The sequence below is a fragment of the Canis lupus genome, chromosome 10 (genome assembly GCF_003254725.2).
Source record: "Canis lupus dingo isolate Sandy chromosome 10, ASM325472v2, whole genome shotgun sequence".
Lineage (NCBI taxonomy): Eukaryota > Metazoa > Chordata > Mammalia > Carnivora > Canidae > Canis > Canis lupus.
In genome coordinates this window covers 16198236-16224027 of record NC_064252.1, presented here as the reverse complement: position 1 = coordinate 16224027, position 25792 = coordinate 16198236, and the positions used below count along the sequence as shown (strand labels likewise).

The following is a 25792-nucleotide window of genomic DNA, read 5'->3' as shown; positions in this document are numbered from 1 at the left end:
GGGCCCTCAGCAGGGACCCGTTCAGGGCTCCGGCCCAGGCCCTGGGATCACCACTGAGCCAAGGCCTGAGCTTAACCTTAACCGGCTGAGCCACCCTGGGACCCCGAGTGTGAGACTCTTGATACAATGTAAAATTATAGTTAAAAAAAGAAAACCTTAATTTTTTTTCCTTTGTTTTACTGCTACCCTCCTATACTATAATACACCTTTTGTTAAAATCAGATATTAAATTTAAATAATAGACAAGAGTGTAGAAGCTTTAAGAATTAAAACAATGAGAGTTAACGTTTAGCAATAAACTATTTGTTTATTGTCATGCCTTAGAACTTTTCTGTATGTAAATGGTAATTAAAATAGTCTCAGAAGAACCAAAACTAGGCACAGTGGATTACATGATATGTGCTGAGGCGCCGTCCCCTGTGGATTCCAATCTGGATATTCTGACGATAAAACACAACAGTTAGAAGCTCCACAAAGTTACAAGGGGAGGAAGTAATTGAATCAATATTGAGATAGTTTGACACTTACTTTCATATTTTTCAAGTTTTTTATTTCCTAAGGTAGACAAAAAAATTATAGAATTAAAGGCATTTGCTTGCTTTTCTGGCTTTCTAAATAAGATAATAAACTTAGGAAACTTAGTTTGGCTTTAAACTTGGTTTAACTTAAGAAAATGAAAGCTTCCTCCCCAAATCCCACAGCGGCTTAATGATCTGTCCAGTGCCCCTGCCAAAGAAGTCACGTCACCAGGTATTCCTAAGGCAGCTTTTATGCTAAAGGCGAAAAAGCCTAAAGTTGACAGAACTATACGAGGTAGTTAACCTTGCGGTGGCCCCGTGCCATCCTGCTTAAATTCCCTGGAAGACGACGTATTGCCTCGTGTCGACTCTGGGACTCGTATCTCATGCATCTCTGGTGTGGCTCCTGCTCCAAATTTTGCTCTGTGTCCTTCCCTCATCAATTTTTTTCCCCTCTATTTAGCACGATCCTGCCATTTGTTAGGAATTCATTTGTTTAACTTCTCTCATTCATTTATGCCCATTTTGAGTGTTGTACTCTATATTGAACATAATTCTAGGCTTCCGGTAAATAGATATCAGGAGAAAATAGAGCTTCCTTAAAGAAAAGTAGGGGGAGGAAATCTATCATTAATTTGCTCTCATCTCTCAAAAAGTAAGTCAACAAAACTAAAAATTGGCTTTATATAAACAATAATCAACATAAAAAACACAAATCGAAAGTCATAGGATTTAATTAAGTGGAACATACCAGAGCAAAGATGTTAATTCTTTCCAAGTTTATGTATAGATTCAGTGTAATCCCAACCAAAATTCCACAATCTTCTGTGAATTAATAAGCTTATCCTAATGTTAATTTGCAAGAGCAAAGGTCGAGGAAGAGCCAGGTAATTTCTGAACAATTTAGAAAAGAAACAAGTTGGGAGAACAGCGGTCAGGTAGCAAAGCTTATTGCAGCCTTTGCCGCTTGCACGTGGCCTTGGAGACCCGCAGTGATAACTGTTTGAATCTTGGGGTGGAGAAGCTCGTCACGGACAAAGTCCTCATTAAATAAAACTAGAAAATCCAGACAAAGTAAAACAAAACAATGTTTAGGGCCTCCGAGATTTGCTAGGGCGACAAAGACCGAAGGGGTCAGGACTTAGGAGCTGGGGAGCCACAGAGAATGGGCTGTAATTAGGAAAGCTGTTTTTTCCCTGGAGCCATTTGTTCATCTTGGGCCCAGGTCTGGGACTGAAAATCTGGGCTTTGCTCAGGCAGGGGCTGATTTTTGGGAAACAGAAACCATCGGAGCTTTTGTTGGCCCTGAAGGACTAGAGAGAGAAAATTGGAGAATTGAGCATTTCAAGATCCTGGTAAAAAAAGTCAAGGTGGTGGAAGGAGCCCACCTGATGGCCATTTTGTACTCAAAGTATTTGTTTGATTTTGAAGCTGTGAGGAACGGGAGGCTAAAATCCTAGGCTGAAGATTTCTGGAAAGCAAAGCAGATTTTTTTCCCAGTAATTTCAGAGTGCTGAACCTATAACGATTAGAATTCAGAACCCATTACAGAAAGGCAATGGGGAACGCCCAAGTTTCTCAGTGGAAAGCCCTGGAGTCTGAGCCCTTGGAACAGAGACAGAGGCGGACATGTCTTGCACGAGTCCTAATCCACTGTTGACGAAGCTGCGTTTGGATCAAGGCGAACAGCAGCCCTGACCCTAGCTGCTCAGCAGGAAAAGCCAGGACTCTGCATTTTTGTTCTCTGCATGTTAAGATGTTTGATAGAAACTCACTAGCACACACCACGTGTTTGGGCGACGTGCAAGGCTTAACACAAGAACTGTTAGTGTTATTGCAGTGAGCTGGATTGGCTGCCTCTACTAGACAGTCGCTCTGCGCGTCATCGGGACTAAGTGGCAGTCACATGTAGCAGGAGCTCTGTTGGGGTTGAAGCAGGGATGAGCTCTCCTGCTCCGAGGCCTTTCTCCAGCGACCTCTTCAGCAGGAGACCCTGGGCCTGGAATTCTGGGGCTCCCAACCGAGCAAGAGCGCAGCTGCCGAGCTAGCAAAGCAGAGGCCGGGATGGGCCCAGCATCAAGGCCTCGTTCAAGAGCAGGGAAATAGTGTCCACAGTTTTGGGAGGAGCAGCATATGTGTGAAGGAGGGGAGGACTCATTAATGCCGGCTTTGAAGATCATTCACCACACCCAGAACCACCGCAGGTTACCAAAACCAAGAGGAAACAAAACAATCTTGAAACCAGGAACAGACCCAGAGGTGACCGAGATGCTGGGGATTTTAGGAGGACGTCGGAGTGTTAAGGCTGGTGATCATGGAGCTCAGTGTGTCAAAGGGAGGATAAGGACACCAGTGGTAGCAGAGAGAAGCGGAAGTCACACTGGCCATACCTGGGCTTACTGGCCCGGGAATAGGGCCTTATTTTTCCTTTAATTGGAGTAAGAAGCAATTGAGGAATTGTAAGAAAAGGATTTGACCTGGATTTTCCTTTTATAAAACAGTTTGGAGGAGGAAGAGAAGTGGGAGATTACTGGCTCAGGTGAGCAATGACAGGGGCTTGGATACCGGGCGGGAAGGGGAAGTTGAGAAAATAAAGTCTACCATTGTTATTTGTATGACCCTTTAACTAGAAAACATTTATTTATTTTTTATTTTTTATTTTTTTAATTTTTTTTTTTAATTTTTATTTATTTATGATAGTCACAGAGAGAGAGAGAGAGAGGCAGAGACACAGGCAGAGGGAGAAGCAGGCCCCATGCACTGGGCACCCGACGTGGGATTCGATCCTGGGTCTCCAGGATCGCGCCCTGGGCCAAAGGCAGGCGCCAAACCGCTGCGCCACCCAGGGATCCCTAGAAAACATTTAGTTAGCAGACTGGAGATATACAATGAATTTATTTTTTAAACTGCTTTGAATGAAATTTAAAATTGGACCATACTTCTAATTCATTGTGTAACTGAAGTATAATATGAATATGGAAGTGTGCACGCCTCATAAATGGAAAGACTGATGAATTATTACAAAGTGAACACATGAAACAAAACAAAACAAAACAAGCAAAGTGAACACATGTAGGAAAAAGTAGCACAGATCTAGAAGGTCCCAGTGTCCTTTCCTATTTGAGGAACTCCTCTTTGCTCTCTAAAAGTAACCACTAGCCCGACTCCAAACACAAATTAGTTTTGCATGATATTTGAACCTTATATAAATGAAATCATTTATCATGCATTCATTTTGTGTCCTCTTTCATGGCACCAAATCTTCCTTTTTTTTTTTTTTATAATTTTTCATATCATCTCCTCTCTTCACCTATTTCACTGAAAATTCTTTTCTAATCAAAAATTTATTCACTTACCTTTAAAAAAATCTGTTCTGAGAACCAAAAGACTGATAATGGAAGGGAAACATATTAGCTTTAAATCACAATTAATTTGCACGTTGACTAATGTATTACTTCTGCATGAAATATTTTGATAAAAACTAATAAATGGAGGTGATTGGAAGCAAATACAAATAAGAAACATTTCAATGAACAGTTACTTTGAGTATAGTAGCAAACTAGGTCATGGTTGTACCTTACTTATTTCTGTTCTTTAGCTGGAGAGGAAAAATAATCAGTGAAGAAGGGGGGAACAATCTGAGTTTAAATATGATCATTTATGACAAATGATTTATATCATCATATAGCAGCAATCAAATATTGTCAATAATTCCTTAAACACTTGATGATCCGAATTTTAAAATATAATTAATTTATGGAAATCGCTCTCTAAATAGAATGTCGTGATAATTTTTTTTTTCTTTTTTGCTTACGGCAGAGATTGTTTGTGCAAGTTTCTTCTTCGGTACACAAAGAGCAGGGTACTCCTCTAGTGTAAGGGGGCCTATTCGGATAATTTCCTCTGTAAGAAAAGAATCTTTGATTAGCCACATGGCTATTAATATCTCTAATTTTGTGCATGAAATTATGCAAATTGTTTTGGTCACTCACTCATGAATAACAGCTTTTGTTCTAATTTTATGCTCCTTTCTTTTGTGAAAAGAAACCGTTAAAACTGTTTACAAGATGTCCCTAATCCACATGGCAGTTATGCTCTTGAATATTCTATAGAATACAAATTAGATGTGAACCCAGGGTAATTATACAGGCTGATAGCCACAGAGCTTTTGCTGTAAACACTATGATTATCTCTTGATTTGGTAAATACAATAAATAAAATTTAAATTGCAGGTGGAAACATAGGCTTTATTTTAACACCAAGGTTCTTATCTAGTTCTATTTGGTGATGTATCAAAAAGGTTTCACAGCTATTATGCCTGCTTTTCAATAAAATAAGTTGATGCATTTTAACAAACCTGTTTACCCCCATCTCTGTATCTGTGGAAACTTAAAAAAGTGTTACTTACCTAGAGTACACAAAGAAAAACGTTAGTAATATAAGTAGTATTCCATTTAAAAATATGCCACAACGATTTATCTATTCATTTGTTGATGGACGTTGGGGTTATTTCAAATAAAGTTAGTGTGCACATTTTGAACATTCATATACATTTCCTTGGATAAAAGAAATGAATAGATCATCTGGTAGGTACATATTTGACTTTTTAAGTAACTACCACACAGGTTTTACAAAGTAGTTGTAATACTTTATATTTCTACCATCAGTGTTGAGAATTCGAGTTGCTTCACTTCCTTGTCAGGACTCGGATTGGCCAGTCTTTGGCCAATACCACTGCGTAGTGGTATTTATTGTGGTTTTAATTTGTGTTTCCCTAATGATTAATGACGTTGAGCATTTTTTCATGTGCTTACTTGCCATCTGCATGTCTTCTTTGTTAATCTTTTATCCATCTAAAAACAATTGAGTTTTAGGTTTTTCTAATACTGAATTGTGAGAGTTCATCCTGTATTGTCCTGTATTGCCATATGGCTTATTTTTGAGAAAGAGTCTTCTAATATATTAGCTATGAAGAAAACTCTTCCTGCCCGTGACGTGTCTTTTCATTCTCTTACCAGGGTCTTTGAATAGCATTGATTTTAAATTTTAATGGAATCCAACTTATCCATTTGTTCTTTTATGGATCATGGTTTTGATGTGGTAGCTAAAAAAAATCTTTGGCTATTTTCAGGTCACAAAGGTTTCGTCTGTGTTTTCTTCCAACAGTTTTACAGTTTGGTGTTTACATTTAGGCTTATGATCCATTTTGAGTTAATTATTATAGGTTGTGTGTTGTATAGATCTGAGTTTACTTTTGTTTTTTATATATGAATGACAAACAGTACTAGCACCACTTATTAAAAAATCTTTTTTTTCCACTGCATTGCCTTTGTGCATTTTTAGAAAATTAGTTGGACATACATAGATCACTGTGTATGGGTTTATTTTTGGACTCCACATTCTGTTCCACTGATCTATTTGTTTAACTTTACATCAATTGTTGTGATTATTCTAGCTTTCATAATTCTTGAAAACAATGTTAGTTCTTCCAGGGGGTGGCTCAGTTGGTTAAGCGTCTGCCTTTGGCTCAAGTCATGATCTCAGGGCCCTGGGATTGGGCCTCACCCGGGAGTCGGCTTCTCCCTCTCCCTCTGCTCCTCCCCCTGTTCTCTCTCTCTCTCAAACAAATAAATATATAAATTAATATCTTAAAAAAATATTTTTAGCTCTTCAAATTTTTTTCAGAGTTGATTTGGCTATTAAGAGTCCTTTGCAAAAAAAAAAAAAAAAAGAGTCCTTTGCATTTTCATATGAATTTTATGATCAGTTTGTCAATTTCTACAATAAAAATCTGGAATGTTTTATTAGGATTATATTGAATCTATAGATCAATTCAGTGAAAATTACATCTTAATATTGAGTCTTTTAATCCATTACAAGATATAATATATCCAATTATTTGTATCTTTGTTAATTTCTGTCATGAATATTGTGTAGTTTTCAGTGGAGAGGTCTTTTATGTCTTCTACCAGATTTATTCCTGATGATTTATGTTTTTTGATGTTGTTATAAATGTTATAATAGAATGATTATTATTTTAATTTAGTTTGATTATTTACTGGTGGTATTTGGACCTATAATCGAGTTTTGTATATTGATCTTGTATCCTGAACAGTTACCAAGTTTACTTCCTAGTTTCAAAAGAATTTTCGTAGATTTCATTGCACTTTTTTTTTGTATAGACCAGAAGTCAGCAAAGTATGATCTGTTTTTGTACAATTTGCACACAAAGAATTATTATTTTTTTATAAGTTCTTAAAAAAAAGAAACAAAGACGAAGGTAACACTATATATGGTATGCAAAACCTAATATATTTATTCTGTTATTTTACAGAAAATATTTTTGCTATTGTAATAATATTACATATAGGTTTTTCACAGATGCCCTTATTAGGTTTAGGAAGTTCCCTTCTATTTCCAGTTTGCTGAGAGCTTTTACCAGGAATGGATGTCTAGCTTTTTCTCAATCTATTGAGATAATCATGTGTTCTTTATTTTTAGGTTGATTAATATGGTGAATTACATTGATTGATGTATTTACAATGTTAAACCACTTCTATATTCCTGGAATAAACTTCATTTGGACAAGGAGTATTAATTAGGCTTTTACTGTATTGATGGATTCCAATGCTAAATTTTTGTGCCTATATTAACAGTAGATCTTGTTCTGTGGTTTTTGTTTATTTCGTTTACCCTTTGCAATTTGTGTTCTTGGAGGAATGTTTCCATTTCATCCAGTTGCTTCTTGATTGATTAACCCCACTGTCATTTTTTTTTTTTTTTTGAAGGAGAGAAAGCACACATGAGTCCATGTGGGAGTAGTTGGGGAGAGGCAGAGAGAGAGGGAGAGAGAGAATCTTAAGCAGGCTCCATGCTCAGTGTGGACCCTGATGCTGGTCTCAACCTCGTGGCCCTGGGATTATAACCTGAGCCAAAATCAAGAGCCAGAGGCTTAAGTGACCGAGCCACTCATGCGCCCCAACCTCATTGTTGTTTTGAAATGGGCTTATTTATTTCTAGTATTATTCTTTGCTCTAAAACATCTGTTTTTAGTGTAGACCCTGTTGCTTTCTTTTGACTAATGTTAGCATAATAATAAAACTTTTTCCATTCTTGTACTTTTAATCTACTTCTGTTTATTTATTTATTTGCTTATTTATTTAAATTCCAGTAGAGTTCACACACAGTGTTATATTAGTTTCAGGTGTACAGAATAGTGATTCAATAATTCTGTACATTATTCAGTACTTATCATAGTCGTGTACTCTTTAATCCCTGTCACCTATTTCATCCATTTCCCCACCTACCTCCCCTCTGGTAACCATCAGTTTGTTCTCCATAGTTAAATGTCTGTTTTTTGATTTTGTCTCCTTTTTAATTTGTTCATTTGTTTTGTTTCTTAGAGTCCACGTATGAATGAAATGATATTTGTCTTTCTCTTCTTTTATCTAACATTATATTCTCTAGATCCATATATGTTGTTGCAAATGGCAAGATTCCTTTCTTTTTAATGGCTGAGTAAAATTCCATTGTATATACATACTACTTCTTTATCCATCCACCAATCGATGGACACTTGGGTTGTTTCCATAATTTGGCTATAGTAAATAAAGCTGCAATAAACAGAAGAGTGCATGTATCTTCAAATTAGTGTTTACATATTATTTGGGTAAAGACCTAGTAGTGGAATTACTGGATCATATGGTAATTCTATTTTTAATTTTTTGAATAACCTCCATAATGTTTTCTGCTGTGGCTACACCAGCTTGCACTCCTACCAACAGTGCGTGAGGGTTCCTTTTTCTCCACATCCTAACCAATACTTGCTGCTTCGTGAGTTTTTGATTTTAGTCATTCTGACACGTGTCAGGTGATATCTCCTGGTTTTGATTTGCATTTCCCTGATGATAAGTGATGTTGATCTTTCACGTATCTGTTGGCCACATGTATGTCTTCTTTGGAGAAATGCCTGTCTTTGGCCCATTTTAGTTGGATTATTTGTGTTTTTGTATGTGTGGAGTTGTATAAGTTCTTTATACAACTATCAGTTGTATTAGTTGATAGTTTACTATCTTTGGATAGTAATCCTTTATTAGACATGTCATTTGCAAAATAGCTTCTCCCATTCAGTAGATTGCCTTTTAGTTTTGTTCTTTGTTTCCTTGACTGTGCTGAAGCTTCTTATTTTTATATAGTTCCAATCGTTTATTTTTATTTTTGCTTGCCTTAGGAAACATATCTAGAACAATGGTGCTATGACTGATGTCAGGAAAATTACTGCCTGTTCTCCCTTCTATGATTTTTATGGTTTCAGGACTTACATTTAGGTCCTTAATTCATTTTGAATTTATTTTTGTGCATGGTGTAAGAAAGAAGTCCAGTTTCATTCTTTTACATATTGCTGTCCAGTTTTCCCAGCACCATTTGTTGAAGACACTGTCTTTTCCCCATTGCATATTTTTGCTTCTTTGTCAAAGATTAATTGGCCCTATAATTGTGGGTTTATTTTTGGGCTCCCTATTCTGTTCTACTGACCTATGTGTCTGTTTTTGTGCCAGTACTGTACTGTTTTGATTACTACAGATTAGTAGTAGATCTTAAAATCTGTGATACTTCCAGTTTTGTTCCTCTTTTTCAAGATTGCCTTGGCTATTTGAGGTCTTGTCATTCCATAAAAACTTTAGGGTTATTTGTTCTAGTTCTGTTGGTATTTTGATAGTGACCGCCTTAAATCTGTAGATTGATTTGGGTAGTTTAGACACTTTAGCAATATTTATTCTTTCAATCCATGAAATGGAATATCTTTCCATTTCTTTGTGTTGTCTTCAGTTTCCTTCATCAATATATTACAGTCTTTCACCTCCTTAGTTAAGTTTGTTCCTAGGTATTTTTATTTATTTATTTATTTTTATTATTATTTTTAAGCCCAACACAGGGTTGAACTCATGACCCTGAGAATGTGACCTGAGCTGAGATCAAGAGTCAGACACTTAACTGACTGAGCCACTCAGGTTGCCCCTTATTATTTTTGGTGCAACTCTAAATGGGATTGTTGTAAATGTTCATTTCTGTTTACTATACACTTTTCATTATGTTTTAGTCAAAAATGTTTAGTAACACAGGAAAGCCCAGAAAATGCATATCATTGTAAATGATAATAAAGTTTCCAGTTCGGCTGGAACTCTAAATGGGATTGTTGTAAATGTTAATTTCTATATACTATGTTATAAATGTTAATTTCTCTGTTACTTCATTATTAGTATATAGAAATGCAATGGATTTTATTTATTTATTCATGAGAGACACAGAGAGAGGCAGAGACACAGGCAGAGGGAGAAGCAGGCTCCATGCAGGGAGCCTGATGCGGGACTGGATCCTGGGACTCCAGGATCATCCCCTTGTCTGAAGGCAGATGCTAAAACCACTGAGCCACCCAGGGAATCCCGTGAAGCTATCATCTTATTTATTTTTTTCATCTCATCTGTTCTTTGTTCCCCTTTTCCTCTTTTTCTTTCTTTGGGTTGAATATTGAATATTTTTGAAAATCTAATTTTACCTGCTTTGTTGGTTCCTTTGCTATAACTGTTTTCTTATTTAAGTGTTAGAGTTTGTAGTATGCCTCTTTTACATATTACAGTCAAGTTAAATTATTGCACTTAACAGAGTGGAAAAACTTTAATATAGGTTTTTCTCTTTTAGCCTTTATGCGGTAGTTATCACGTATTAATTTATGTAGTTATGACTTTTACAATGCATTGCTATTATCTTTGATTAAACAATTCTCCTTGAAAGAGGATTAAATAATAAGGAGAACATCCTATATCTTACCCATGTAGTTACCATTGCTGGTAGTTTGAAAAAAATCTTTTTTTCACTTTTAATTTCCACTAAGAAATCTCCTGTCATCCTTATCTTTGTCCCTCTGTATGTAACATGTCTTAGTTCTCTGGTTGCTTTTAAGATTTTCTCTTTATTACTGGTTTTGAAATTTCTTATTATAAAGTGGGTTAGTATAGTTTTATTCATGTTTCTTGTAACTTGGAATTTATTAGCCATCTTGCTTCTGTGAATTTATAATTTTCCTTAAGCTTGGAGAGTTTTGGACCATATTTCTTAAAATATTTTTCTGTTCCAGTCCTCTTTTTGGGAAATCAGTTCTCCCTAAAATTATCTCACAGATTAATGATGCTTTTTAAAAAAATCTTTTTCAGATTCTTTTTTCTCTAGATATTCTATAAAAATAATTAATTTATAATAAGTGTTCAGTAGTTCTACAATTTCTCTGGTATTTATAAAAACTGCACTCTGCCCTAGGTTTTAAGGCTATGTATCTGTCATTCTTGTTTTTGCTTCTGAGAGGTAACCAAAGTAATTACAGAGATACACACATTTGTACTTACTTCTCTGTTGCAATTTTGGCATATCTCTGATCCTTTATGCAAATTATGTATATTTATTCTTTGCCTATGTTTTCATTTTTTGTACATTTCAAAAAAATTTGGTTGTTAAAAGAGTTGGACTATTAACTGATTTTTATCTTCTTCCTTGTACAGATCTATTGGGATTAGAGTTCCAGAATTTCATTTTTGGGCACTCTCATTAGGCTAATGTTATTTGTCCATTTAGATATGCAATTATCAGCAAGGCAATTAAAAATGATGGTATTCTTTTCTTCGGAGAATGTGCATTTCACTTCCATTCCCAATCATTTACTCATCCCAGTTGTTATAGTAGAGAAGCATCTGCCAAAGCCTATTTTGTATTCCAAGTATTCAGATATTACTGTGGCAATGTATTTTTACATTCTTCTTAAAAAACTTAAAGTTCCCATAATTTTTATTCTCAAGATTAAATATTTCATAACAGATATAGGTTTTTACATAAGGTAATATTCTCTCACCACCTTCTATTTTAATATATTTAATTTGAGTAGCGCTATAGAGGGAGATTTCACGTATTAAAAATATACTTGCCTCTTTAGTATATGGTTCTGTTTTAGGAACAATTCTTAACATATTTTAATTTAAAATACTTTTAATAGCAGAATAACTTACGCAGGTCCATAGTTGCATACAAATATTACAGTTTCATATCCTCCAAGTTTAGGACACATTGTCACTGCACAACCAACTTTATATGAATTGGCCCAAACTACCTATAAGGAAAGGAATTTAAAAATAAAATATGCAAAACAACTTCATGCAAACAGCGCATTGTAGGAGCAATAATCTTTGTTATGCTGCCAAAGATGAACGCACATGGCTATTTACTCTCTTTATTAATTTTTAGTATTGACTTTAAAACAATTTATTTTGTTAAGGCTACTTCCCTGAGGGCTATCTAACTAGTTTTCCTCACTGTTAATGCTCATAAGTTCAAAGGAGAATATAATGTAAAGACAAAGCTAAATTTTTTCTAGATGACTTATGAAATATATTAAAATTGACTCCATGTGGATATTATAAAAATGATATTAAAATGAAACTATAAATGAAAACAGTAATAAACTTTTATTTCTTTTTCTCAGAAAAATTTTACTTCATTTGTGATCACATTTTAAATTTTGTGGTCTTAACCATATTCTTACCTTTGTCAAGTCACAAGAGACAGATAAGGATAGAAATTAAGAATATAATGAGTCTTCTGCAAAAGATGCCTGCCACAGAGATGGTGAATCTTTATTTTTGTCTACTTGCTAAGAATAAGCAAAGTTTATTCAAAAGGAAGATGACTTCTATGGAAAACTAGACATGGAGAGGGAGAGAAAAAAGTGAAGAAGATTACTATTTCTTTAGTAATAGTAAGGGATGAGAGACGAGTAAGAGAGAAGTAAGAGATTTTGCTTCTAACCATATGTGTGGCTTTGGAGACTGACATCAATTCTGAGCTAGTTTCCTATTTAATAAAATGAGATTAAGCTTGATCCTTAAACAATCTTTTTCCTTTTGAATGTTCCAAAAAGTTAATAACCATACAAATGCAAGTATATATGCAAGAAATCATGTTTAAGAATTTAGTTCATGAATATGTGGCTACTCCATGAAATTCTACTTGGTTAATGTATTTAAGTCATGATTCTGTTTGGCTTTGGGAATGATAAAAGTAAATATTGACCATGTGTAGATTTAAAATGTATTGTTTTCATTAAAGGGATTAGATGTGACAATATGAACATTTGTTGTAACTTCAGTATGAATATCTGCAGAGACTTAATGTAGGAAATTTTTAGCTCATTTTGCTTAGAACATTAATAAGCAAGATATAGTTGCTGAGTAAGTAGGAAGGATGCAACCATTCCTAATTATTTAAGCATATGTGGAAATAAGCCAGTGGGGAATGAGCTTCCAATTCTGATGTAGCAATGATAGGGGAGAAGGGTATTTGGAACAGGTTCCTTTTGACTTGAAACAGAAGAGAGAGACAAAGGATTACATAAAGGCTGTGAGTTAGTCTTCATGCCATGTTAGGGATATTGCATCCTTCCCAGACAATTTGTTTGGTGCTCCTCTGATAAAAATGACTTGCTTTATGTCACTATATACTATTACATCTTATACAGATGAGTAAATTTGGAGAAGAAAATTATCCCCTGTTATTGCTTAAATGGGGCTTCCTAGGAGTTCAGTGCCATTTTTAGAATTGGTTTAGCTTAAAAATGACTTCTACTTTTCACCAAAAATTCCCACTGAAATATCCAGAATACTAGGAAAATAATGAGAAAGTAGGTATGGGACAATCAGTATCTTGAAAAGGATAATGCCCCCTGTGAATTGAGGGGAAAGGACTCAGGCTGTACGAAAGGACTCAGGCTGTACATTTGTCCCAGATTATTGCTTTGAGAGAGTTTCCAGGCCATGGCTAGGGGGTTGGGATTTGGGAAGCCAGTAAAAGCTTGATGGATGCACACAGCTGAGCAGCAAAGCTGACTGTCTGAGGAGACCAAGGAAGCAGGAGTTTAGATAATATAGTCCTGGAGAGGTGAGAACCTTACTTACAGTGATACAACTGTGGAGATGGGCAGGGAATCCTCATTACCAATTCAGCAGAGCATTAATCAGCACATAAGCGAAGAAACTACCCTAGGCCTGGGAAAGAACCACCTATAAAAACTAGAGGAAAGGATGCTAAAAATTACACAGGGCCAGGAGTAGAGACTGTTCCTACTAGCCACACTGGAAAATACCAATTTCTGGGGCATTGGTAGAGTATGCACAAGAGTCTTGATTTGCATAGATACGATTAAAAAACTAAGTGAAAGATTAAACATATTAGATATAGTCATTTATGAACAAAAAGAGGAAAAGATTAGTGAACTTAAACATAAAGCGATAAAACTTTCTGAAATTAATCACAGAAGAAAAAAATCAGGAAAAAAGAGAAGAGAACATCAGTCAACTGTGGAAAAACTTCAAGTAATGACTTGAAGTTGCTCGAGCAATTATGAAATTGCTTGAGACTTGTGATAAAGGAAGAATTGTAAAAGAGCAAAGAGATACATAAAGAAAAGGTTAGAGTAGACTTTTGTTGGAAACAGTGCAATGAGATGACAGTGAAGTAAGATTTTTAAAGTCCAGAAGAATAAGACAAACAAAAGAAATTTAAAAAATTCCAATACATAGAATTCTATTCCCAGTACAAATGTCTTCCAAATGAAGGTGTCCTTTTTAGATACTCAAAAGAAACTCACAAGAAAATGCTAGAAAAGTTATCTTTTGATTGAAATATGCATAAATAAATAAAATGTCAAAAATTTACCTGTGTATAATGGCCACAAACTTTGGTACATGATAGGGTATCATAATCATAATATTCAGTTTCATTAAACCAAGCATCAACAGCAGATTTTGGTGAAAATATGCTTAATCCACCTAACCAGATATTTTCTCCAATATATTGAAAAGTTGGATGGCATTCATATGATTTTGATAAACAGGAATTGTGTTCGAATCTACACGTGTTTGCCCACGCTTTAGCAGTCTTCGCTAAACCATCGTCCCAACTCTGAAAGATAAAATAATGTAAACTGAATTGTGCATATTTGCTTGGATTAAAGCTATTCTTATAATTATAATCCATTTTGTTTATTTTAATAAAATATAGATTTTTTTGGTATGTTTACAGTGAGTCTTTTTTTTTTTTTTTTTTTTTAGTTCTACTTAAGAAACATTTAGTACCTACTCTGTGACAGTTTATCTTTGTATTTCCAATACTTTGTAGATGTCCTGGTACAGTATAGGCACTCATCACATATACTTGAATTTGATTTAAGTAAGGCAAGAGTTCACAGTCTAGTAATTCAGGTCATGGAAATGTATCATAAGTGAAAAATAAGTACCCGGGGCACCTGGGTAGCTCAGCGGTTGAGTGTCTGCCTTCAGCTCAGGTGGTGACCCGGGGTCCTGAGATCGAGTCCTGCATTGGGCTCCTGCATGGAACCTGCTGCCCTCTCTGCCTGGGTCTCTGCCTCTCTCTGTGTCTCTCGTGAATAAATAAATAAAACCTTTAAAAAAATGTGTACCCATTTATAAGTAAAAAGAGAAAATGCCTCTTAACCCATTGGCAGTAGAATTTCCTTAATTTGATCAAGAGTATCTACCAAAACCAAAAAACAAAACATTTCAACAGGCATCAATATATAATGGTGAGATATTGAAAGCTTTCCCCCCAAATTGGGAATGAAACAAGATGTCTCATTATTTCTATTTAAAATAATACAGGAAGTTGGGATCCCTGGGTGGCGCAGCGGTTTGGCGCCTGCCTTTGGCCCAGGGCGCGATCCTGGTAGACCCGGGATCGAATCCCACGTCGGGCTCCCGGTGCATGGAGCCTGCTTCTCCCTCTGCCTGTGTCTCTGCACCTCTCTCTCTCTGTGCCTATCATAAATAAAAAAAAATAAAAATAAAAAAAATAAAATAAAATAATACAGGAAGTTAGATGGTATAATAAATACATAAAAAAACAAAATGTATAATAACTGGGATCTTCATTATTTGTAGATAACAAGACTGGATACATAGAAAATTCAGTGAATACACAAAACTATAGGAAAAAAGTGAAATTTTCAGTTTCCGGTATCAGGAAAATATACAACATTCTATTTCCATATATACTTCAGAAACAACTTCAAGGCAACAAGTATATAAAAATAAATCCAATAAATGATATAAAAAAGCTCTATACTGAAAAACTATAAAACATCACTAAGATTAATTTGTAAAGACTTAAATAGATAAGAAATGTTTATAAACTTGAAGATTTAATATTGTAAATGTTTGGTTATTGACATTTAATCAATTTCTAAAGAAAATCCAAGTAGCTTTTTTTTTTTACGGAAATTGATTTCAAAGTTTATGTGGAAATTCAGAGAACAAATTCTAAGACAATTGTTAAAAAATAAAACAGAATTGGATCCCTGGGTGGCTCAGCAGTTTAGCACCTGCCGTCGGCCCAGGGCATGACCCCGGGGTCCCGGGATCGAGTCCCCATCGGGCTCCCAGAAGGGAGGCTGCTTCTTCCTCTGCCTGTGTCTCTGCCTCTCTCTCTCTATCTCATGAATAAATAAATAAATCTTTAAAAAATAAAATAAAACAGAAGACCTACTGTACAAGATACCAAGACATCATAATCTTGGTATTTGTGTAAGACGTGGATAGACAGATATCCCAATGGAACAGAATAAGGTCTATTGTCAATTTTTGACAAAAGTGACAAGGTCTTAATGTAACTTTAAAGGCAAGATGATTTTATTTAAGTGAGCTCTATGCCCAATGTGGGGCTTGAACTTACAAGCCCAAGATCAGAGTCACATGTTTTACCAACTGAGTCAGTCCCTGGCAAGATGCTTTTTAAAAATATTTTTATTTTAATTTAATTGTAGATCTACAATAAATTACAACATATAGTATGTAGAGGTCCTGTGCGAGCTTTGCCTGGTTTCCCCGTTGATAGTGTTTTATGTAACTAAAAAACAATATCAAAATGAAGAAATTGACATTGGTACAATTAACAGACCTTAAGATTTCAATAGTTTTACATGCATTTGTTCATGTGTGTGTAGTTTTATGCAATTTTATCAGGAGTAAATTGAAGTAACTACCTCCAGCAATCAAGATACATAACTTTTTTTCTTTTTTTTTTTAGTATTTTATTTATTTTTTGACAGTGGGGTGGGGGAAGAAGCAGAGGGAGTGGCAGGTAGAGGGAAAGGGAGAAGCGAGCCTGGAGGCCGATGCAGGACTCGATCCCAGGACCCCGAGGTCATGACCTGAGCCAAAGGCCGACCTCAACCGCTGAGCCACCAGGGGCCCCCCACTGGCCCGTGCTATCCCTAATTCCTGGTGGTCACCAATGTGTTCACCACCTCAATGATTTGGTCATTTCAAGAAAGTTATTTATTTTTTTTAAAGATTTTATTTATTCATGAGAGACAGAGACACAGGCAGAGGGAGAAGCAGGCTCCATGCAGGGAGCCTGACGTGGGACTTGATTCCGGGACTCCAGGATCACTCCCTGGGCTGAAGGTGACGCTAAACCACTGAGCCACCTGGGCTGCCCTCAAGAAAGTTATATCAACAGTCACAACATGTAACCATTTTGAGATTGGCTTTTTGTTGTTGTTTAGCATGTTTCCCTTGAGCTCCATCTCTAGTGTTTCACGGGCTTCTAGTTTAATCCTTACTGCTGAGTGGTAGTCCACCCAAGAGATACACCACAGTTTGTTTAGCCTTCACCTGTCCACAGGTGATGTTTACAGGTTTGGATGATTATAAATTAAGCTGCAATGAACATATGTGATCAGGTTTTTATGTAGCAGTTGAGTTTTCCTTTTTCAGGGGAAAGAAGAAAAGGAAAAAGAGCCCCAAGGGGGCAATCGTTGGGTCATATGGTAAATATACACATAGTTTTTTTTAGACTAAAAGAGCCAAACTATTTTCTCGAGTGGCTGTAACATTTTCCGTTTTACATTCCCACCAGCAGAGTATGACACGTAGTTTTTCTACATCCTCTTCAGTATTTGGTGCTGTCACTCGTTTTTATTTTAGTTTTTCTGATTGGTGTGTAGTAATACCACATTGTGGTTTTAATTTGTATTTCCCTAATGGCTAATGTGTAGAAAGCGTTTTCATGTGCTTATTTTCCATTTGTGTAACTTTGTAGTGAAATGTCTCTTCAGCCTTTGGTTCATTTTCTTACCGACTTTTTTTTTAACTATTGAGTTTTGAGAGTTCTTTATATATTCTAGACAACAGTTCTTTGTGAGGTAAGTGGTTTGTGTATATTTTCTCCTAGTCTACAGCTTGGCTTTTTATGTATTAACAAGTTTTTTAAAGAGCAAAATTTTAAAATTTTGATGGGGTTTAAATGGAAATTGTTGTTTTCCTTAGGTAATGCATTGGTTTTTTTCCCACTGCTTTTAAATTTCTTTCCTTGTCTTACATTTTCTGAATTTTGATTATGATGTACCTTGGCATGAATTTCTCTGGGCTTATCATATTTGGACTTCACTATTTGTTCTTCATGTCTTTACCCAAATTTTGGAAGTTCTCAGCCACTATTTCTTAGGATATTTTTTCTGCCCCTCCCCATTTTTCTCCATTCCTTCTGGGACTCCAGTGACATGAATAAATATTTTGTTCTTGCTGTATAGATCCCTGACTTTTTTCCTTTGGTTCATTTTCTCTCTGCTCAGATTCAGTAATTTCTATTATTCAATTTTCAAGTTTACTAATTTTTTCTTTTGTCATATTCACTCAGCTACTGAGCCCATCCAGTGAGGTTTATTTTTTATTTATTTTTTATTTTTTAAAGTAATCTCTAAAAAAAATAATAAAAAAAAATAATCTCTACACCCAACATGGGGCTCAAACGCAGGACTCCAAGATTAAGAATCTCATGCTCTACTGAATGAGCCAGTCAGTTGTCTCCATCCAGTGAATTATTACATTTTCCAGGTGTAAACTGTCCATTTAAATATTCTTTGTAGCTTCCATTTCTTTGCTGAAACTTTCTATTTTTCATTTGTTTTAAACATTTTTATAATTGCTCTTTGAAGCATTTTATGATGAGTCCTTTAAAACTTTTGTCAGGTAATTCTAATATCTGTGTCATCTGGGCATTGGCATCTGTTGTGTTTTCTCATTGATGTGGAGATTTTTCTGGTTTTTGGTAGGATGAGTGATTTTTTTTTTACTTGTATGCTTGACATTTTGAGTTTTACATTATGAGACTCTAGATTTTATTTAATCCTTGTATTTAAGGAGGATTTCACTAACACTGTTCTAATGGGGGAAAGGAGACACAGCTTCTTTATCATTTGATTGGTGGGTGAAAGTCTAGGCTTCCCACTCTTACTATCCCTGTGGGAAGGATAACTAGTTCCACTGGGAGGAGATAGACATCCAGGTTCCTCTTTTGCTTTGGCTGATGTCATCATCCCACTGGGAGAGTAAGGGTCACCTTTTTATCAAGGGATGAAAATCCAAGCTCCCTACTTGGCCTCTGCCAATACCACAGGAGAGGAAGGGGTACCTCGGTATTTTGTGGGACTGAGAGTCCTGACATGGTCTCTGCTGACACCATGGGAGGTTGCTATGAGGGCCACTTCATTACTGGTGGGTGGTAGTATAAAAGTCCGGATTCCATGATTGTCCTCTTCTGATACCACGCTGGCTGGGAGGGGAAGGGGCACCATATTCCTGCCTCATGAGGGCCAGAAGCCTCCTCATTTAGCCTCCTCTGGCACAACACTGCTAGACAGGTGGTAAGAGGGGTGCCTCACTAGCATCAGTCAAGGACGATAGTCTAGACTCTCCACTTAGCCTTTGCTAAAAAAGATAGGAGGCTTGTTGCTTCCCCACCCCACCCCCCATGTTATTTGTCCAGAATAGGATGGTTATTGTTTAAAAAAAAAAAAGATTCCTTCCTTATTAGACTACCTTTTTGTCAAGAGAGAGTGGATTTTTTCTTGGAGTTTTTTTCTTCTTTCTTTTATTTTCTGTATTTGTTGGCTTTTCTGGGTTTCAGGCTTCTTTCATATCTAGTCTAGCAAATACAGGAGTCAAAAAGGAAATATGTGAGGCTCACCCTGTGTCATTCTTTGAGTCTTGAGTCTCTAGCTATTTGGTCTTTTTTTTCTTTCTAACTTTATTTATTTTTTTAAAGATTTATTTATTTATTCATGAGAGATACAGAGAGGCAGAGTGACAGGCAGAGGGGAGAAGCAGGCTCCATGCAGGGAGCTCGATGTGGGACTCGATCCCGGGACTCCAGGATTGCGCCCTTGGGCCAAAGGCAGGGGCTAAACCGCTGAGCCACCCAGGCATCCCTAGTCTTTTTTTTAAATAAAGATTTTATTTATTTGAGAGAGAGAGTGAGCAAGCAAGAGAGAGAACGCGAGTAGGCGGAGAGGAGAAGCAGGCCCCCCACCGAGCAGGGAGCCTGATGTGGGGCTGGATCCCAGGAGCCGAGGATCATGACCAGAGCAGAAGGCAGATGCTTTAACCAACTGAGCCACCCAGGCGCCCCAGCATCTAGTCATAATATACAAATGAACATAGAGACTTTGAAAGAGTAGGAACTAATATCTGGTAGCTAAGGAATTATATGCATTTAAAACATGCATTTCAAGCCAGTTCAAACACATATGATATGTGTAAATTATAATTATCGAGGTATATGTATACCTCTGAAAATGTTTGCATTTTAGAATCCCAGGGACTTTATAAAGCTCATTCCCCTCCCCCGATTGAATAACGACATCTTTCTGGAAAAAATATTTTAATGTCCCCTTAGATCTGGCAATGCTTTCACTTAAAACTTAAATGTTATTAAGTCTCTAGCTGTTCAGGAAAAATTTTATTGAGTAATATTCTGACTTAACTTATAAATAGAAGAATTTGGCATCCTTACTGATGTAAATTTTTAAAAGCCCAATCACTTGGCCTCTGCATAACCTAAACTCAAATATACCCTGCAAGCTCTTCTGACCTAAAGTCCTCATAATGAATTACATCCAGTCACTGAAGCTCCTCTGCACAAGGAGGATTAAGAGAACCTCCTAAGAAATGCATCAGAATATAAACTAAAAACAAAGAGAATTGCAATAGCTTCATATGATGGAGAGTTGCCACACTATCTTTCAAAAATATGCTTAAATAATCATGATGCTTCTACTTGTGCTCTGGCAAGAAACAGTATAGTGTGCACAGGGTTGCGGGCAAGAGGATGCAGGGTACGTCGGTATGCTACCGCAGGGTTGATGTAAGTTTTTTAGTAACTAGACGGAAATGAGACCGCCAAGGCAAGCGAGGGTCCAAGAACAGATTTTATTGCAGGCACCCTCGGGCGAGGTTCCACGACTCACGGGGGAAAGAGAGTGAGTCGAGGAAGTCGCGCCAAGACAAGGTGGTAGGGGGTTTACATAACGTTGTAAGGCAGAACGGTTTCCTATTGGTTGGCTCATATGCAAAGGAAGGATTGCAATCCAACCAGTCAGAGTGACCCTCACTATGCAAAGGAAGGATTGCAATTCGACCAGTCAAAGGTGACTTCCTCCTCTGGGGTTTGAAGGGCATTGGGTTCGGTTGGGGAAGTCCAAAGGAGAGGTGTAAGGGTCTGCTCAAGCTGTCATCCCAAGTGGAGGTGGTGACAGGAACCTCAGCCATTTTGGCGTATCCGCCATCTTGAGGAGTTTCCCTTCCCGCCTGGCCCCAACAGATGATACAACAAGAATGATGCTGAGTATAAAAGCAGTATAAACATCAATGTTCAAAATTCCTGAAAGGAGCTTAAGACATGGTACAAATAACAAAAATCATGCTTTAAAAAATCAGATTTATTGAGGTATCACTGATAAAGAGCTTTACGTATTTAATGTGTACAATTTGATTAATTTGGACATATGCAAATATCCACTACACCATCACCATAATCCAGGTGATAGACTTGACCAATACCTCCTAGTGGTTCCTTGGGTTCCAGTTATAAGATAAATAAGTTCTCTCCAATAAGTGCAGCAGGACTGATGAGGAGAATGATGGCACAGGAAATGTGGATAAAATTAAATTTCCTTACAACCTGCAGCCCAATGACAAATACTTGAGATAGGTCGAGTAGGACATTCCTCAAAGAACTCACAACTGTTTTAACCTTAATACTTAGAGGCAAAAAGTAACCTTAGCTTGCCCTCCAGGATCCTGTGAGTCTTCTTTAACATATGCAAATCCTTTTGGAAACTTCCTTTGTCTCTACCACCCCCCCCCCCCCCCCCAATTTAAAAGTCTAAAATCAATTGCTCCTCACAATCCCAGTACAGCGTTTTCTGCCCAGGGGGCCTGGCTGGCCCTGTATTTTAAGAATAACCCCTTTTTGTGTGAGCAAGCCCTCGTGATGTATGCCGATTATTTCTCAGTTCCACTGGAAAAAAATATACAGTTAAATAGAACCGTGTGACAGAAAAATTAAGGAGAAACAAAGACTTTTATAATATAAAAAGTTGATAGGATTAAAATCAACAAACCAAAATGTAAGAAATGTTAATGTCATTTAGGCAGAAGTAAAATGATACCCAGTGTAAATAGCGAAGAAATGAACAGCACCAGAAAACGTAAAGGGCGAAAATAACAGAAACTTCTACACGTTTACAAACTCAAAACTATAAAACAAGGTAAATGCAAAGAAGGCTTGTTTCTATTCATGTCTTCTGCACCCCATTCCTTTCTTCCTTCTCCTTCGGCTAGCTATTTAAATTTAAATGAATATTAGGTATATCTTTTTATTGCTTCCTTCGGGAAAACATAGCATATATAGGTGTTTGTAGAGAATGTGTAGATGTTTACATATATTTATAGAATGTAATATATTTTACAAACACACACACAAATAGGTGTGTCTATAATTTAAATAGCAATTTAGCGACATAAGATAGTCCTTAAAAAAAGAAATTCAAATTAAGTATGGAGGAAATACTGTATGGCAAATCCACGTCATTGGCCACCCTAACCTACTGGAGATTAAAGTGCATTTTACACATTAACTTATTTTAACAATTCTGCATTTAGGAGATCAGCTTAGGTTTGTTTAATTCAGTGTTTCCGAATCATATTTGAAACCTCTTCCCCCTCAAAAAGTCCTTCCCCCAGAGCAGAATAGTGCAGTTTTGACCTTTAGTGTCTGAATTGTGATTTTATACTATTTCCGTTTTATTTTCTGTTGGGTAGAAAGGAAGAGACCTAGAAGAGATGTTTTACAGAGTAGCTACATCTGCACAGCACATAAGCTATGCTGTCAACATCACGTTCCTAATTTTATAACGCTGTCCTATCTACATGCAAGAAAAATATACTGCAAGGGGAATTTCCAGCGATAAAATTTATACTCAAGCATTTATTTAAAAATTATAAATGCTACGAATTATTTTAATAATTCAGTGTTTTTTATGCTCATTCTTCAATGGAGTATTCTTTTTGTCCTAATGCCTATAGGATGGAAGTCTACAAAAGACATCTTCAGTATTTGGAGTTAAATCTCACATATTCATTATTTCTCATGGAAATCACAGTTTGATGTCGTTCAAGCATTGGTCTCAGTATTATCTCCTCGTGGAATGTTTCTTAAAAAGGAATAGGGTCTATGTGGTGCTGCTCAGCCTGGAGGTCATCAGGTGCACCAACAGGGGAAGTACAAGAGCTCTCCCTCCCCTGCTACTCCTTTTACAGGAGGTGTTTTGGTTGTGCTGTTAGGGGTGCGCTCGGCGGGGCTGGGAGACCCGGGGCCTCGGGACCAAGACCAGCGAGCGCCACGGGGGCGTCCCCCGTCCCCACCCTCCGGCCCATCACTGTCCCTGTGACCCCTCCCCACCCCCCACCGCCCCTCCCTCCTCCCACCCCCATCCTCCCCCCTCCCGCCCTTCTCCGTCCTCCCCAGTCCCCCCTCCCCTCCCGCCTATCCCCATCCCCCACCCCCACCTTCCCCGCCCATCTGGGTCCTCCCTGGTCCCCCACCCTCCCTACCCCCTCCCATCCCCATCTTCCCACCTTCCACCCTCCCTCTCCCCTCCCTCCTATCCCATTCTCCCCACTCCCATCCGCCCTCCCATCTCTGTCCTCCCTGGCTCCCTCCCCCCTCCTATCCCCATCCTCCACCCCCACCTTTCCCGGCCATTTCCCTCCTCCGGTCCCTCCTCCTCCCTGGTCCCTCCTCCTCCCTCCCTCCTCCCTCCTATCTCCATCTCCCACCGTCACCCTCCCGCCCATCCCCATCCTCCCATCCTCCCCCCCTCCCTCCCGTCTCCCCCTCCCCCCTTAAAGGCACCTACGCTGCGGCCAGACAGCCTAGGGGGTGGCAGCTCCCCGGGCCCGGGTCAGGGGGTCAGGGCAGGTCAGGTCGGGGGGTCACGGGGGTCGGGGTGGTGGGGGGCCGACCCGCTCTCACCAAGTGCCTCATGTCGGCGGCGGGCGGCAACACCTGGGCCCGCAGCGCGTTGTGGGCGTCGAGGCAGCGCTCCCGGAACCTGCGGTCAGCGGCCGGGGCCCTGGCGGGGGACCTGCCGGCCACCAGGCACAGGCCCAGTGTCCAGAGGCAGCGCAGCTCCTCGGTCAGCACCATGGCGGGGGGCGGGGCCGCTAACGGCGGGGGGGGGGGGGGGGGCTCGCGCTCCCGCCCCTCCCCCCGCTGCGGCGCGGGCTGGGTCCAAGGGGGCCCGTGGGGATCGCCCCAGCTCCGACGGCCTGTCCCAGGGCGCCCTCACTGCGGCCCGAGGCCCTGACCGCAGAGCCCCCGGCCTTCCCTCCTGCGCGCACGCGGGCCTGTCGCCACCGCTTAAGGAACCAGAGGCGCTGCGGCCTCAGGGCATTGGCTCGTCCCCCTAGAAAGCTACAGGGCTGCTTCGGAATCTGCTTGCCATCTCGTGCTTGAGCATCTGCTCACACTTCATCTTTTCAGAATACCTCACAGTAGCATTTACCATTTTCCATCCTACACCTATGGCTTGCTGTGGGCCTGCTTGCTTTCTTTTTTCTTTTCTTTTTCTTTTCTTTCTTTCTCTCTTTTTTCTTTTTCACTTTCTCTTCTTTCTTTTTCTCTTTTCTTTTTCTTCTTTTTCTTTCTTTCCTCTTTCTTCTTTCTTCTCTTTCTTTCTTTCTTTCTCTTTTTTCTTTCTTTTTCTCTTTTCTTTTTTTCGATTTTATTTATTTATTCATGAGAGAGACAGAGGGAGAAGCAGGCTTCGTGCAGGGAGCCTGACGTGGGACTCAATCCCTGGACCCCCGGATCAGGCCCTGGGCCACAGGTGGCGCTAAATTGCTGAGCCACCCAAGCTGCCCTGTTGGCCTGTTTCTGCTCTATTATTTCCCCATAACCCTTATCCTCATATCATATGCAATTTACTTATTTACATTATTATTTCTCCCCTCAATTGAATGTAAGCCCCATGAGGCAGGAATTCCTTATCATTTTCACTACTGTATCCCCAGCATCTCAAAAGAGTTCAATATTTGATGAACAAATGAATCTTTTAAGACTGCAATCATTAGTTCCTTTTATGAAGTCCTCCAATTAGAACCTTCTGTCATTAAATCAGCTCATAATCCTGTATCTTATTACTTTCTTTTTTCCTTTCTCTGCATATTAGAGTTTCTCAAAGAAACAGGACTAGTGGACACCTACTTCCACCCCTCTCCCTTTTATATACATATGTACCTACACACAGATCTTAAAGGAAGTGGCTCCCACAATTATGAGGGCTGGCAAGCCGAAAATCTGTAGGGGCAGCTGAGGGGTGACAGTTGATGTGGTGTCTTGAGTCTGAAAAAACTCAGGCAGAACTTCCATGTTGCATCTGGAAGCTCACTCCCTGGGAGCCCCAGCCTCTGGGGTCCTAGCTCCTCAGCCAGGGACTGCTAATCCAACTTCCAGCCCTGTCCCCTCCTAAAGAGGCCTGAGGGTGGGGCTGAAACTCTAATCACAGGCTTGACTCCACAGGCAGCCAGCCTCCGTCCTTAGGTGCTTTTGTTCATTAAAATAACAAAAGAAGGTTCCTTGCTCCGAGGGTTTTAGGAGCTCTGGTCCCCGAAACAGGAAGGTCAAGTATGTTTCTTACAATGAATCACAGCATCACAGCCTCCCCTCTTTTCAAAACCCTCTGATGACTTCATGTCATACCAATTAAATCCAAAATCCTAGTTGGGCCCACAGGGCGTGATTCAATCTGACCCGGCTAATCCCTGCATCCTCCACTGGCTCGCTTTGCTCCAGCAAAGGCCGTGGCCTGACAAGGG

The 25792-nt window shown here is 38.6% G+C and overlaps 2 protein-coding genes across 11 annotated transcripts in view; one reads left to right on the top strand and one right to left on the bottom strand.

The window, feature by feature from the left end:
* Positions 1–25792, top strand: part of CAPS2 (calcyphosine 2) — an 84831-nt gene that overhangs the window by 10891 nt on the left and 48148 nt on the right. For 4 of the 9 annotated variants that reach the window (XM_025476546.3, XM_035695931.2, XM_025476551.3 and 1 more), the window contains one exon: positions 22066–22182. The exons of 4 other annotated variants lie outside the window; for them this stretch is intronic. The gene's annotated coding sequence lies outside the window, so the exon portion shown is untranslated. Of the gene's footprint in view, positions 1–22065; positions 22183–24014; positions 24112–25792 lie in introns of those variants that run through there. One more of the 9 variants, XM_025476556.3, reaches the window with a different exon arrangement.
* Positions 288–24144, bottom strand: GLIPR1L1 (GLIPR1 like 1). 2 transcript variants are annotated; one of them, XM_049115179.1, is made up of 7 exons: positions 23949–24144; positions 14274–14519; positions 11573–11673; positions 4333–4421; positions 3875–3906; positions 529–555; positions 288–440 (listed from the first exon to the last, which is right to left on the bottom strand). In XM_049115179.1, the coding sequence occupies exons 1-7, from the start codon at positions 24120–24122 to the stop codon at positions 375–377; spliced, it is 735 nt and encodes a 244-aa protein (XP_048971136.1). In that variant the 5' UTR covers positions 24123–24144; the 3' UTR covers positions 288–374. The 2 variants fall into 2 exon arrangements, with proteins under 2 accessions (XP_048971136.1, XP_025332356.1); XM_025476571.3 differs by lacking the exon at positions 3875–3906.